The 13,212-nt window shown below is 40.8% G+C and overlaps 1 protein-coding gene across 11 annotated transcripts in view; it reads right to left on the reverse strand.

The window, feature by feature from the left end:
• Window positions 1–1,817: 1,817 nt before the first annotated feature.
• Window positions 1,818–13,212, reverse strand: part of neb (nebulin) — a 355,138-nt gene continuing 343,743 nt past the window's right edge. For all 11 annotated transcript variants that reach the window (XM_072258677.1, XM_072258676.1, XM_072258675.1 and 8 more), the window contains 4 exons: window positions 11,557–11,649; window positions 11,116–11,265; window positions 6,829–6,935; window positions 1,818–2,617 (listed from right to left, as the gene is read on the reverse strand). In XM_072258677.1, the coding sequence (XP_072114778.1) occupies window positions 2,444–2,617; window positions 6,829–6,935; window positions 11,116–11,265; window positions 11,557–11,649 (524 nt within the window). In that variant the 3' untranslated portion in view covers window positions 1,818–2,443. The remainder of the gene's footprint in view (window positions 2,618–6,828; window positions 6,936–11,115; window positions 11,266–11,556; window positions 11,650–13,212) is intronic.

Here is a 13,212-nt window from a genome sequence, read left to right on the forward strand (position 1 = left end):
GAGTTCAACCTAGATAAGTGTGAGGTGGTTCATTTTAGTAGGTCAAATATGATAGCAGAATCATATTAATGGTAAGACTCTTGGCAGTGTGGAGGATCAGAGGGATCTTGGGGTTGGAGTCCATAGGACATTCAAAGCTGCTGCGCACGTTGACTGGTTTAGAAGGCATATGATGCATTGGCCTTCAACCGTGTGATTGAGTTTAGGAGCCGAGAGGTAATGTTACAGCTATATAGGACCCTGGTCAGGCCCCACTTGGAGTACTGTGCTCAGTTCTGGTCACCTCACTACAGGAAGGATATGAAAACTATAGAAACGGTGCAGAGGAGATTTATAAGGACGTTGCCTAGAGCAGCGGTCCCCAACCATCGGGCCACAGAGCATTTGCTACCGGGCCGCAAGGAAACGATATGATTTGGCGATATGAGTCAGCTGCACCTTTCCTCATTCCCTGTCATGCCCACTGTTGAGCTTGAACGCACGCGTGGTCATTAACAGCGCATCATCCATGTCAGCGCAGGAAGAAGATCAAGTCCTCGAGCTTGCAAATGACGACGGGCTGAAAAGTATGTTTGACATAACATCTCTGCCGGCATTCTGGATCATAGTCAAGGCAAAATATCCTGAGATAGCCATGAAAGCGCTGAAAACGTTGCTTCCATTTCCAACATATCTCTGCAATGAATGCAACGAAAACTAAATAGACTGGACATAAGGAACCTCCGAGTATCGCTGTCTCCCATCACCCCTCGATAGGACCGTCTTGTTGCAGGGAAACAAGCCCAGGGCTCCCACTGATTCAGCGATACTGGTGTGTTGCAATGATTTTATATGTTCATACGGGGAAAATATGTGCTGTGTGTTTAATATCCAAACGTTACTTAAAATGTTATGATGCTATTGACTGATAAGTGACTTGTATAACCATATAACAATTTAAGCACGGAAATAGGCGATCTCGGCCCTTCTAGTCCGTGCGGAAAGCTACTCTCACCTAGTCCCACGGACTCCATTCCTTTCTTGTCCATATACCTATCCAATTTTTCTTTAAATGATAATATCGAACCTGCCTCTACCACTTCTACTGGAAGTTCTTTCCCCGTCCTTCCCTGATGATTGACTTATCACTATATTCATGCGAGGAAAATATGCGCTGTGTGTTTAATATTAAATTTGTTAAATAAACCCTCTTAGAAATGAAATTGAGTGTATTATTACCAATATTCCGGTCGTGATGAACACCCCCCCCCCCCCCCCCCCCCCGAGCAGAATCGGCAAAAACGATTTGCAGAGAATAATATCGGCAGGTACATGTATGCGCACTGGTGCCTGCGCAAGGCTTCATGGTCATTGTAGTCTTTTTTTGACTGCTATTCTTGTCTGTTGGTACCCCCCCCCCCCCCCACCCCGGTGTGCCGGTCCGCAAGAATATTGTCAATATTAAACCGGTCTGCAGCGCAAAAAAGATTGGGGACCCTTGTCATAGAGCAACAGGGGATGAGAGGTGAGCTGACAGAGGTGTGTAAGATGATGAGTGGCATTGATCATGTGGATAGTCCGAGGCTTTTTCCCAGGAGTAAAGTGGCTATCATGAGAGGGCACAGTTTTAAGGTGCTTGGAACTTGACACAGAGGAGATGTCAGGGGTAGTGTTTTGCGCAGAGAGTGGTGAGTGTGTAGAATTGGCTGCCGGTAATGGTAGTGAAGGCAGATAATTTCTAGGTAATTTCTAAAGTACGTACATGTTCGGCACAGTATTGTGCTGTAGGTTTTTTGTTTCTAAGTTACAACTGTATAAAACAAAGTCACAACAATGAGTTCCTTGCAGAAACAGCTTTATTTGACCCCACAGTTGGTTATCAGATGAGATAACGGTACATATACAAGTCTGCCATTAGTGTGAAAGGTAGGAGGCTTAATCATTTGAGGGTTTAAAATTTTGGCTTTTAAGATCCTTTGGTGACATAGATTTTTTTAAAAAATGCAATCAAGATTTCTTGTACGTTGAAGAGTTTGAGAGCTTGTAGTTGAACATGAGTGAAATTCTAACATTATAGTACAAATCTGCCATTCAAAAAAAAGTCCTAGTGAATGAGATTATCTAATATGGTTTGAGTGCACATAATCAAGGTCAAATTTTAATCAAAGCACAGATTTCATTACTATAGGAAAACAGTTAATGCAGGGGCAAAACCTATGGACAGCACTTTCATGTGCCTAGAGTTCATCATTCTCATTCATTTCTGTTTTTTATATAATCTGCTGGAGGGTAAATTAACTTAATTAGTTATAGTCCATTTCTATTTACTGCCCCCATTCATACCCAGCTACAAAATCAGGGAATTCTATTTGAAAGGACCAAGCACTAAGTTTGGTGTTGCATAGGTTTTGCATATTGCTTTGGAGTGGGGAGGTTGAGAGCTATCTTATATAATTGGCCTGGTTTATATGGCTTCCACATAGTTGGCAGGTAGCATGCCTGTCACTCCTGTCCTTTGCACGGTTCCGTACATCCATCCTTCGTCAATAGACTGAACGTTCATAAGGACATCACCATCTTTGAAAGAGACTTCATCTGCGTCAGCTGCTATGTAATCATATATAGCACGGTAGGTTTTCTGTGAAGGGGAAAATAGAATTCACATTACTAGATGTTATTAGTAGGAAGTTTAACTGTACAATGCACATGTCTCTTCCTGAATTGCATAAATGTTTTTGTATCCACGTATCAGTACTCAAGTTACAAGTTATGCTCTGTCTTGTATTGCCAGTCAAAGTTGATGTATAATGATCGCAAAAAGTACAATCCTGGGTTCATGCAGATTGGGTTACAGAGAACAAGCACAAAAGGCCAGTTGATGAACATTACATAATTTGTGGCCAATACAAAACTATGCAATGTTCTACAGAATAAGTGCCATGATGGACCATGGAGGGGAGGAAAGAGACACAGAATAAACAGTTGTTTGAGGAGAGTATGAAGTTAATTGAACATTTATTTTTCTCTAACGCTTGTGTTCTAACACCCTACATGAAGAAAACAGGTGACAGAGGAGGAGTGCCGGGGCAGGGGGGTGGTGCAGGTACAAACACATCCAGCCTTGGGACACCAGGGAAGATCATTTTGATTCCAAACATTTGCTTTATTGGTCATTACAGATTGTGTCTCTGGTACTTTCCACTCCTTCCCCTCTACCTCTCGCTGTCCCCTTCCCACTTTTAGTCCACAACAGAGACCCATACCAGAATCAGCTTTATCATCACTTACATATGTGGGCTTCTCTAAGCAGCTGCCTAGCACTCTGAAAATTTAAATAATTGATGCCCACAAAGCAGGAGAAGGCTATAAGAAGGTAGCAAAGCATTTGCAGGTAACCGTTTCCTGAGTTCGTAATGTAATTAAGAACGGTTGAGGTCTGGAAGACCAAGAAAACTTTCTGAGAGAACCGCTCGTACGATTGCTAGGAAGACAAATCAAAACCCCCATTTGACTGCAAAAGACCTTCAGGAAGATTTAGCAGACTCTGGAGTGGTGGTGCATTGTTCTACTGTGCAGTGCCACCTGCACAAATATGACCTTCATGGAAGAGTCATCAGAAGAAAACCTCTCCTGTGTCCTCACCACAAAATTCAGCATCAGAAGTTTGCAAAGGAACATCTAAACAAGCCTGATACATTTTGGAAACAAGTCCCATGGACTGATGAAGTTAAAATAGAACTTTTTGGCCTCAATGAGCAAAGGTACAGTGGCATGCAAAAGTTTGGGCACCCCTGGTCAAAATTTCTGTTACCGTGAATAGCTAAGCAAGTAAAAGATAACTGATTTCCAAAAGGCAAAAAGTTAAAGATGACACATTTCTTTAATATTTTAAGCAAGAAAACTTCTATTTCCATCTTTCACAGTTTCAAAATAACAAAAAAGGAAAAGGGCCGGAAGCAAAAATTTGGGCACCCTGCATGGCAGTACTTAGTAACACCCCCCTTTGGCAAGTATCACAGCTTGTAAATGCTTTTTGTAGCCAGCTAAGAGTCTTTCAATTCTTGTTTGGGGGATTTCTGCCCATTCTTCCTTGTAAAAGGCTTCTAGTTCTGGGAGATTCTTGGGCCGTCTTGCATGCATTGCTCTTTTGAGTTCTATTCAAAAGGTTCAAAGGAACATCTAAACAAGCCTGATGCATTTTGGAAACAAGCCCTGTGGACTAATGAAGTTAAAATAGAACTTTTTGGCCGCAATGAGCAAAGGTATGTTTGGAGAAAAAAGGGGTGCAGAATTTCATGAAAAGAACACCTCTCCAACTGTTAAGCACAGGGGTGGATCGATCATGCTTTGGGCTTGTGTTGCAGCCAGTGGCACTAGGAATATTTCACTGGTAGAGGGAAGAATGAATTCAATTAAATACCAGCGAATTCTGTAAGCAAACATCACACCATCTGTAAAAAAAAAAAGCCGAAGATGAAAAGAGGATGGCTTCTACAACATGATAATGATCCTAAACACACCACAAAATCCACAATGGACTACCTCAAGAGGGGCAAGCTGAAGGCTTTGCCATGGCCCTCACAATTCCCTGACCTAAACATCATCGAAAATCTCTGGATAGACCTTGGTGAGACCACACCTGGAGTATTGTGTGCAGTTTTGATCCCCTAATCTGAGGAAAGACATCCTTGCCATAGAGGGAGTACAAAGAAGGTTCACCAGATTGATTCCTGGGATGGCAGGACTTTCATATGAAGAAAGACTGGATGAACTGGGCTTGAACTCGTTGGAATTTAGAAGATTGAGGGGGGATCTGATTGAAACGTATAAGATCCTAAAGGGATTAGACAGGCTAGATGCAGGAAGATTGTTCCCGATGTTGGGGAAGTCCAGAACGAGGGGCCACAGTTTGAGGATAGAGGGGAAGCCTTTTAGGACCGAGATTAGGAAAAACTTCTTCACACAGAGAGTGGTGAATCTGTGGAATTCTCTGCCACAGGAAACAGTTGAGGCCAGTTCATTGGCTATATTTAAGAGGGAGTTAGATATGGCCCTTGTGGCTACGGGGGTTAGGGGGTATGGAGGGAAGGCTGGGGCAGGGTTCTGAGTTGGATGATCAGCCATGATCATAATAAATGGCGGTGCAGGCTCGAAGGGCCGAATGGCCTACTCCTGCACCTATTTTCTATGTTTCTATGTAAAAGAACAGTGCATGCAAGATGGCCCAAGAATCTCACAGAACTAGAAACCTGCAAGGAAGAATGGGCGGAAATAGCCGGCTACAAAAAACGTTTACAATCTGTGATACTTGCCAAAGTGGGTGTTACTAAGTACTGACCATGCAAGGTCCCCAAACTTTTGCTTGGGGCCCTTTTCCTTTTTTGCTATTTTGAAACTGTAAAAGATGGAAATAAAAAAAAGTAATCTTAAAATATTAAAAATGCGTCATCTTTACCTTTATTCCTTTTGGAAATCAGGTCATCTTTTACTCGCTTAGCTATTCACAGTAACAGCAATCTTGACGAGGGGTGCCCAAACTGTTGCATGCCACTGTATATGTGCCTGTACTGTACAAGGTCAGAAATCAAAAGGTTGAGCATGGTGGGACTTGTGCTCTGAGCTGCATATATTTTAATGCAAGGGGTATTGTAGGAAAAGAGATGAGCTTAGGGCACGGTTCAGCATATGGAATTATAACGACATGGCCATTAGCGAGACTTGGTTGCAGGAGGAGCAGGACTGGCAGCTTAAAGTTCCAGGGTTCCTTTGTTTAGATATGATAGAGTGGGAGGGATTAAAGGGGGAGAAGTGGCAAAATTAGTCAGGGAAAATAACACGACATGCTCAGACAGAACAGACTAGAGAACTGAGGAATGAGGGTTTATGGGTAGAACTGAGGAATAAGAAGGGTAAAACCACATCAGTGGGATTATATTATAGATGTTCCTAACAGTCTGTGGGATTTAGAGGAGCAAATTTGTGGAGAGAACGTAGACTGTTGCAAGAAACACAAGGTTGTGTTCAAGGGGGATCTACTTCACGCAGGGTGGCGAGAGTGTGGAACGAGCTGCCAGTGCAAGTGGTGGATTTCAACATTTGAGATGAGGATAGATACGTGGGTGGCTACAGGAAATTGGACACCATGTTTGAATAGCAAGAGGACAGGCTTGCTTGGATCAATGCCACCATGCAGAATGACTGAAGAAATTGGGAGTTTTGTCATTCGACTAAGGCCATACAAAGAACAAACTCCAGTAAGTGCAGGGAAGAGCTTTGGAATTAAAAATATGAGTCAGGATGAGGAATGCTTTCTTGCAACTGCTGTCAAAGGCAGAGCTGAATGGTTTTGATACACAAAATTAATGCTGGAAATACTGGAGGCAGCATTTTCAACAACAGCTGTAGAGGAAGAATCATAACATTCATGCAATAAGCCATAAGTTAATGGTAGCAATAACAATGGTGAAACTGACTGTGAGTTGTGGTTGATGGCAATGTGGACATATAATGGAGGAAAGGCAAGGACAAAGAAACAGGTTCTCCCCGGGTCATGTACAACCTGTACGTAAAAGAGACCAGCACAACAGATTTACTGGATTCTGTGAGGCTACAGAGATCTTCTATTACCTCTAACTAAGAGAAAGGCTTTATTTCTGTGAATGGGTTGTGACCAAAGTTTCCAAGTTGCAGGTTTGGAAATGCAAACTGAGTTAAAGGCAATCTGTTAAAAAAAAAACACTCCTGTGTTATACCTAACATGTTATAGAGCATGTAAACTTTAAATTGCTCTGTACCTACACTTGCACTAAACCAGAACTAATGGATAAATTCATTGTAGAAATCACTTACGCCAGTTGTTGAAGGGTGAGAAGGAATAGATGACACGGTGGTCTGTTGTGTAGCAACAGAGGATGATCTCTGCTGTGGCAGCACGGTGGTTTTGGCTTGTTGGTACGCTGAAATAAATCAAGGATAGATTTTTGTGAATCAGATGAAGTCGATCAATGACAGCTTTCTCCGAGCAGTTTTTGAAATGATTGTCAGTTATTTCAGCTCAACACTTGGTAGAAATTTAACCCCAGTCACTTTAATAAAGACTGTCTTGTACCCTTGGGTTCTAGTGACTTTTGCAATATGTAGCATTAAGTAAAGCAGAAATTGGCTCTGAAGTCCGATGAGTATGTTTAGGATTATGGCTCATGCTGCAGTTTGCCTCCTTTCCTTTTCAGTGCTGGTATTCCTTTGTTCTAAGCCCAACTTACAAAACTACCAATTTTCATCTTGAATATACTGTACAAATGAACACTTACAGCCCTCTAGTGTAGGAGATTGCAAAAATTTTTAAACCATCTATATAATGTAGCCCTTAAGTGACTGTAGTTAAACTCTTCAGGCTGAAGATAGACCTTTGCATTTACCCTATCCAACCATTTTTTAGAAGTTTGTGTTTCAGTGAGATGACATCTTGATTATAAAGACCTGACTAAGTACACAATGTATAAACTTTAATGCATTGACGTTGATAAATGCAGTTTGTTGGAAAGTTCCAGCTCACAAAACTAATACATTGAAAAGCACTGTCCAACAAAATAAATATAGTAGAAGTAATTTGCCATTGCTATCCAACTATCTTTTGAATTCTGTGGGCTCAAATGAAAAGAAAATTATAAGCTCAGAGTTCAATTAAGGCTATTTCATTCCATGCCTTGCCTATTTAACTGTGTATCAATGCTTCTTAAATGTAGTAATTGTACGTGAATTACAGATAACAGATATTCTGTATGTTTAAAAATAAGCAATCCTAAGATTGCCTTTAAATCACCTGCCTCTCTTCATAAACTATACCATGGGATATCTATTCTATCTATGCCTTTCATACCCTTCTACCACTGTCTGGTCATATCCTGGCCTCCTTTGCACCAGGGGAAACAATTCCTGCTTTTCTAAGCTCTTGCCATAACTGAAGTTCTCTAATCCAGGCAATATCCTGGTGAACAATCCAGAACAATCACATCATTTCCAGTGGGGTATTCAGAGCAATCCCAAGTGCAGCCTATCCAGTGCTTTGAAAAGCTGTGACATACAGTAACATCCCAACTCTTGTATTCTATGCCCTGACCTATGAAAGCAAGCATACCACATGCCTTCTTCATCACCTTATCTCCCTGTGTTGCCTCCCTCAGGGAACTATGGACTTCAACCATATCAAGATCTACCTGTTTGTTCATCAACATACCTTAGTGTCCCACCATTTGCTGTTTGACTGCTTTTATTTGACTTCCCAAAATGCATCACTTATCAAGATTAAAGTTAAATGTTGAGAAACTCAAGAACTTTGTTGTTCAGCAATACTAGGGTGTCCTTGTACATTAATCACTGAAAATTAACATGCAGCAACTACCAACATTTAGAAAGGCAAACACTATGTTGGCCATTACTGCAAGAGGATATGAATACAAGAGTAATGACATCTAATTTCAACTACATAAAGCCCTGTTAAGATCATACTTAGACCACACCATCTGTTCTTTCTAGCAAAAGAAGGGTATTCTTGGCTAAGAGATTATGCAGCTGATGTGTACCAGATTAAGTTCTAGGATGGTGGGTTTCTCTTATGTGAAGGAGAGTAATAAAATTCAGCTGATAATTTCTGAAATTCTTCATTCTAAGAAGTATGAGATGTGATGTGTATTTGGAAAAATTAGGGCACCAGGATAGTGTAGCTGTTAGTGTGGCCCTGTTCCAGCTCAGGGCATCAGAGTTTGATTCCAGCTTCCTTTGTAGGAAAGTTTGTACGTCCTTCCTGTGAAACACGTGGGTTTACACCAGGTGCTCCAGTTTCTTCCCACAGACTAAAAGTGTACCAGTTAGTAGGGTAGTTGGTCATTGTCAATTTTTCCTGTAATTAGCTAGGGTTAAATCAGTGGGTTGCTAGGTGGCATGGCTTTGGGCTTGAAGGACTTGTTCCAAATTGTATCTCAAAATAAAAAAAAAGTCTTGCATTTTATTTTAGTTTTTTTATGTTATCTGGCAAAGTAGACATATGGATAATGTTTCTTCCGTTTGGAGTATCTGGAACCGGAGGACACAATGTCAATTTAAGGGATCACAAAACTGGGGTGACAGGAAATGCCTCCTATTGAGCAACGAAGCTTTAGAAATTATCCAAGAAGGGTCAATGGAAGCAATGGCTAAGTATCTGTAAGGGCAAGATCAATAGATTGTTGGTTATTAAGATTGAGTTTATTAAAGAAAGGTGACACTTCCAGTCATGATCTTTAGTGAACGGTGCATGAGGCTCAAAGGACTTCATGGGTCACTCTCTGTACTTTTTATGTTTCGTGGACTGGAGACGATGCCTTACGAGAATAGGTTGAGTGAACTAGGCCTTTTCTTCTTGGAGTGACAGAAACTCTCGCTGCTTGGCCTTAGCACTGCCATATGTCGCTGGATTCTGGATTTCTTCACAGAGAGACCACAGTCAGTCCGTGTTGGCAGGAACATCTCTGACTCCATCACACTGAGCACTGGATCCCCACAAGGCTGTGTGCTTAGCCCATTGCTGTTTACACTGCTAACACATGACTTTGCAGCCAGATTCAAGCAGAACCTGATCATTAAATTTGCAGATGATACCGCAGTGGTAGGGCTCATTAGCAAAAATGATGAAACTATGTACAGGGAGGAGGTCAAATACCTAGAGAGCTGATGCAGGGATAACAACTTGATGCTTAATGTCACCAAAACCAAGGAGATGATTGTCGATTTCAGACGGTCTCAGCCTGAGCACACACCCCTCAGCATCAGCGGTTCCACAGTGGAGAGAGTGGAAAACATCAAGTTCCTTGGAGTGCAGATCTTGGACAATCTTACCTGGTCCAGGAACACCACTGGGATTGTGAAACAGGCCCAGCAGAGATTGCACTTTCTGAGGAAGCTTAAACAAGCATCACTCCCCACTAACATCTTAACTACATTCTACAGAGGTGTAGTTGAGAGTGTGCTGACCTTTTGCATCACAACCTGGTACTCCAGCTGCAGTGCTGTCGACAAAAAAGCCTTGCAGAGGGTGGTTAGGGGAGCAGAGAAGGTTATTGGGGTCTCCCTACCTTCTGTCCAAGACCTCTTTCAGAGTCGATGCCTCCAGAAGACACGGTACATCATTAAAGACCCCTCACACCCTCTCCATGAACTGTTTGTTCTTCTGCCATCAGGCAAACGTTACAGGAGCATCAAAACTAAAACCACAAGGCTACTAAACAGCTTCCTCCCACAGGCAGTCAGACTGCTAAATAGCTGACTCTGCTTTGGACACTTTTAACTTGCACTAGACACTTACAACTGACGTGGCTGTTGTGTTTTACTATTTATTGTTATGTTTATTATTTAGTGTTGTGTTTGTTATGTTATGATTTCACTGCCCCTGAGAAACGCTGTCTCATTCTGCCCTGCAGAGCTGATGTGTAGTTAGAATGACAATAAAGTTCTTTGAATCTTGAATGAGAGGTGACCTGATATAGGTGTATAAGATGATGAGAGGCATTGATTGTTTAGATAATCAGAGGCTTTTCCCCAGGCTGAATTGGCTAACGTGAGGGGACATAGTTTTCAGGTGTTTGGAAATGGGTATAAGTTAAGTTTTTCCACACAGAGTGGTGGGTGCATAGAATGCATTTCCAGTGAAGGTGGTAGAGGTGGGTCCAATAGGGTCTTTTAAGAGACTCTTAGATGGGTACATGGATCCTAGAAAAATAGAGGGCCGTGTGGTAGGGAAATTCTAGGCAGTTCCTAGAGTAGGTTACATGGTTGGCACAACATTGTAGGCCGAAGGACCTGTAATGTGCTGTAGATTTCTATGTCACAAGATTAATCATGGATTATCAATCATTCAGTCTATCAACCATTATACATTTTCAACCACACACCCAGGTCTTCTTCTATTCCCTTTTCCAATACTGACATCTTTAATACTTCAAATTCAATTTGATGAGTTGTACCAAATGTCAAAGATTTAATTAAAAATATTCCATAAACTTTTGGAAGCATAGTAAATGAAGTAAGGATTTTACTTGATCTGGCTGCAACATTATCTTATTTAATATAGAACAGTAATTAATTTTAAACTTGGTTACTAACTTATGGTTGATGGTGACTGGAATAAGTTGTTTCCATTGTAATAGCTAATGGTGTGTTCAGGTTCAGAAAGTTCAGATTTCTCGTCGCCTCCACTCAGGCTCAGGGCGCTAGCAGAACGTGAGTGTTCACGGCTGCGACGCTGGGCTTGAACTGAAAGCAAGCACATCACAATGAGTGAGCAAATAGTTCTGATATCTGCCCAACAGCACAATATCTCAAAACACCATCAGCGCCATCGTATTTTATTTTATTACAATGATTAGTCACAAATGTATTTCTCATTTTCAAAATTTAATCAAATTTTACACTTAAATATCTAATTCTTAATTGAAGGTAAAACAGACTTACAATCTTGCTTCATGTAAAATAAAACAAATTTGCAACAACAAAGAGCATGCCAGAAAGTCTATTGTACAGAAAAAAAAATTGGTGTGTACATACTGCTCAACATATGTAGACTCCGGGACTGAATGTTGTCTTCAGCTGGGTCATAATCAAAGACAGAGCCAGGATTTGTACGCCATACACGTAGACCTGTTGACACAGAATTTATGGGCTTAAATATACAATTGATAATGGCCAGGGTAGGTTATATCATAATAAAATCAGAAATTGCTGACAGTACTAAACAGATCAGGCAGCATCTGTGGAAAGAAAATCTATTTAATACAACCATGAAGGTCCTTTGACCTGAAACATATCTGAGTAATAATCTAGCAGCTCAGACAATTTATCTTTGGGTTTGAACTCTACCATGTCACAGGTGTTATTAAATTTAATTAAATTATTCTGACATAAAATGTTAGTATTAATAAACTACTGGATTTTAATAAAACTACATTTGATTTAGGAGTGTCATCCATTACAGAGGGAAATCTATTATCCATTCATGCTACAACCACGTTGTGATTTTTCTTCTGCCTGAGGTAGCCAACAAGCCAGAACTTGGGTAATAACTGCTGACCATGCCAGTGTAGTTCACATCCCTAGATGACTAAAGAAATGGAGTAAACCGAATTATATCAGATATCAGATAAACTGCTCACATTTTATTTATTTCATAATTATTGCTTTATCATAAATTTACAATTTGCCATGAATTCTGATGACTTGCTCTACCAGAATTCTATATCAGAATGACGATGATATTGGAATATGCACATCAGGAAAATGGAATTAATGTTTTAAATTAACAGAACAATCCATGTAACGATGTTTGTGACTTCATGAAGATGATATTCCTACAATATAGAACAGATTAATTAACACACACAAAATGCTGGAGGAATCAGCAGGTTAGGCAGCATCTATAGAAATAAACGGTTGAACTATTGTGCAACTTTCTGAAATCTATAGGCACATTTTATATAGCTTATTTCTATTTAAAGAAATTGTCAGACAGAACTGGATCATTTGCTCTACATTAAAAGCAGCTTGGAGGTGCTCTGTGAACGTAAGTACTATGATGATATTCTCCAGGAGATACCAGGAGCTTCAGAAAATGTGAGTACATTTTCTGCCTTACAAAAAAGAATCATCACATTGATGATGTCATCAGTACTCAAGTACACATACAGCTTGAAGAGGATACTTGGGCTGATAGTAAAGTCAGTCAGAATGCTGCATATTTTAGTCTAAGAAAGAAATAACAACAATCACTTCTCTTTGTAGTTCTTAACTCTTTCATTTAGATTATGAGAACACTCAGTCCTCTTTTATTGTCATTTAGAAATGCATACATGATTAAGAAATGATACAATGTTCCTCCGGAGTGATATAGAAAACAGGACAAACCAAAGACTAACACTGACAGAACCACATAATTATAACATATAGTTACAGCAGTGTAAAGCAATACCATAATTTGATGAAGAACAAACCATGGGCACAGTAAATAAAGTCTCAAAAGTCCCCGAGTTGATCGACTCCCAAGTCCCCGATAGCAGGCGGCAAAAGGGAGAGGCTCCCTGCCATAAACCTCTAGGTACCGTCAACTTGCTGGTGCCCTGGAAGCAGCCGACACTGAGTCCATCCGTCCAAAAACTGCAAGCTTCCAAACTGCCTTTCCGATACAGCCTCCCGAGCGCCATCCTCTGC

This window comes from Mobula birostris, chromosome 5 (assembly GCF_030028105.1).
Source record: "Mobula birostris isolate sMobBir1 chromosome 5, sMobBir1.hap1, whole genome shotgun sequence".
Classification (NCBI taxonomy): domain Eukaryota; kingdom Metazoa; phylum Chordata; class Chondrichthyes; order Myliobatiformes; family Myliobatidae; genus Mobula; species Mobula birostris.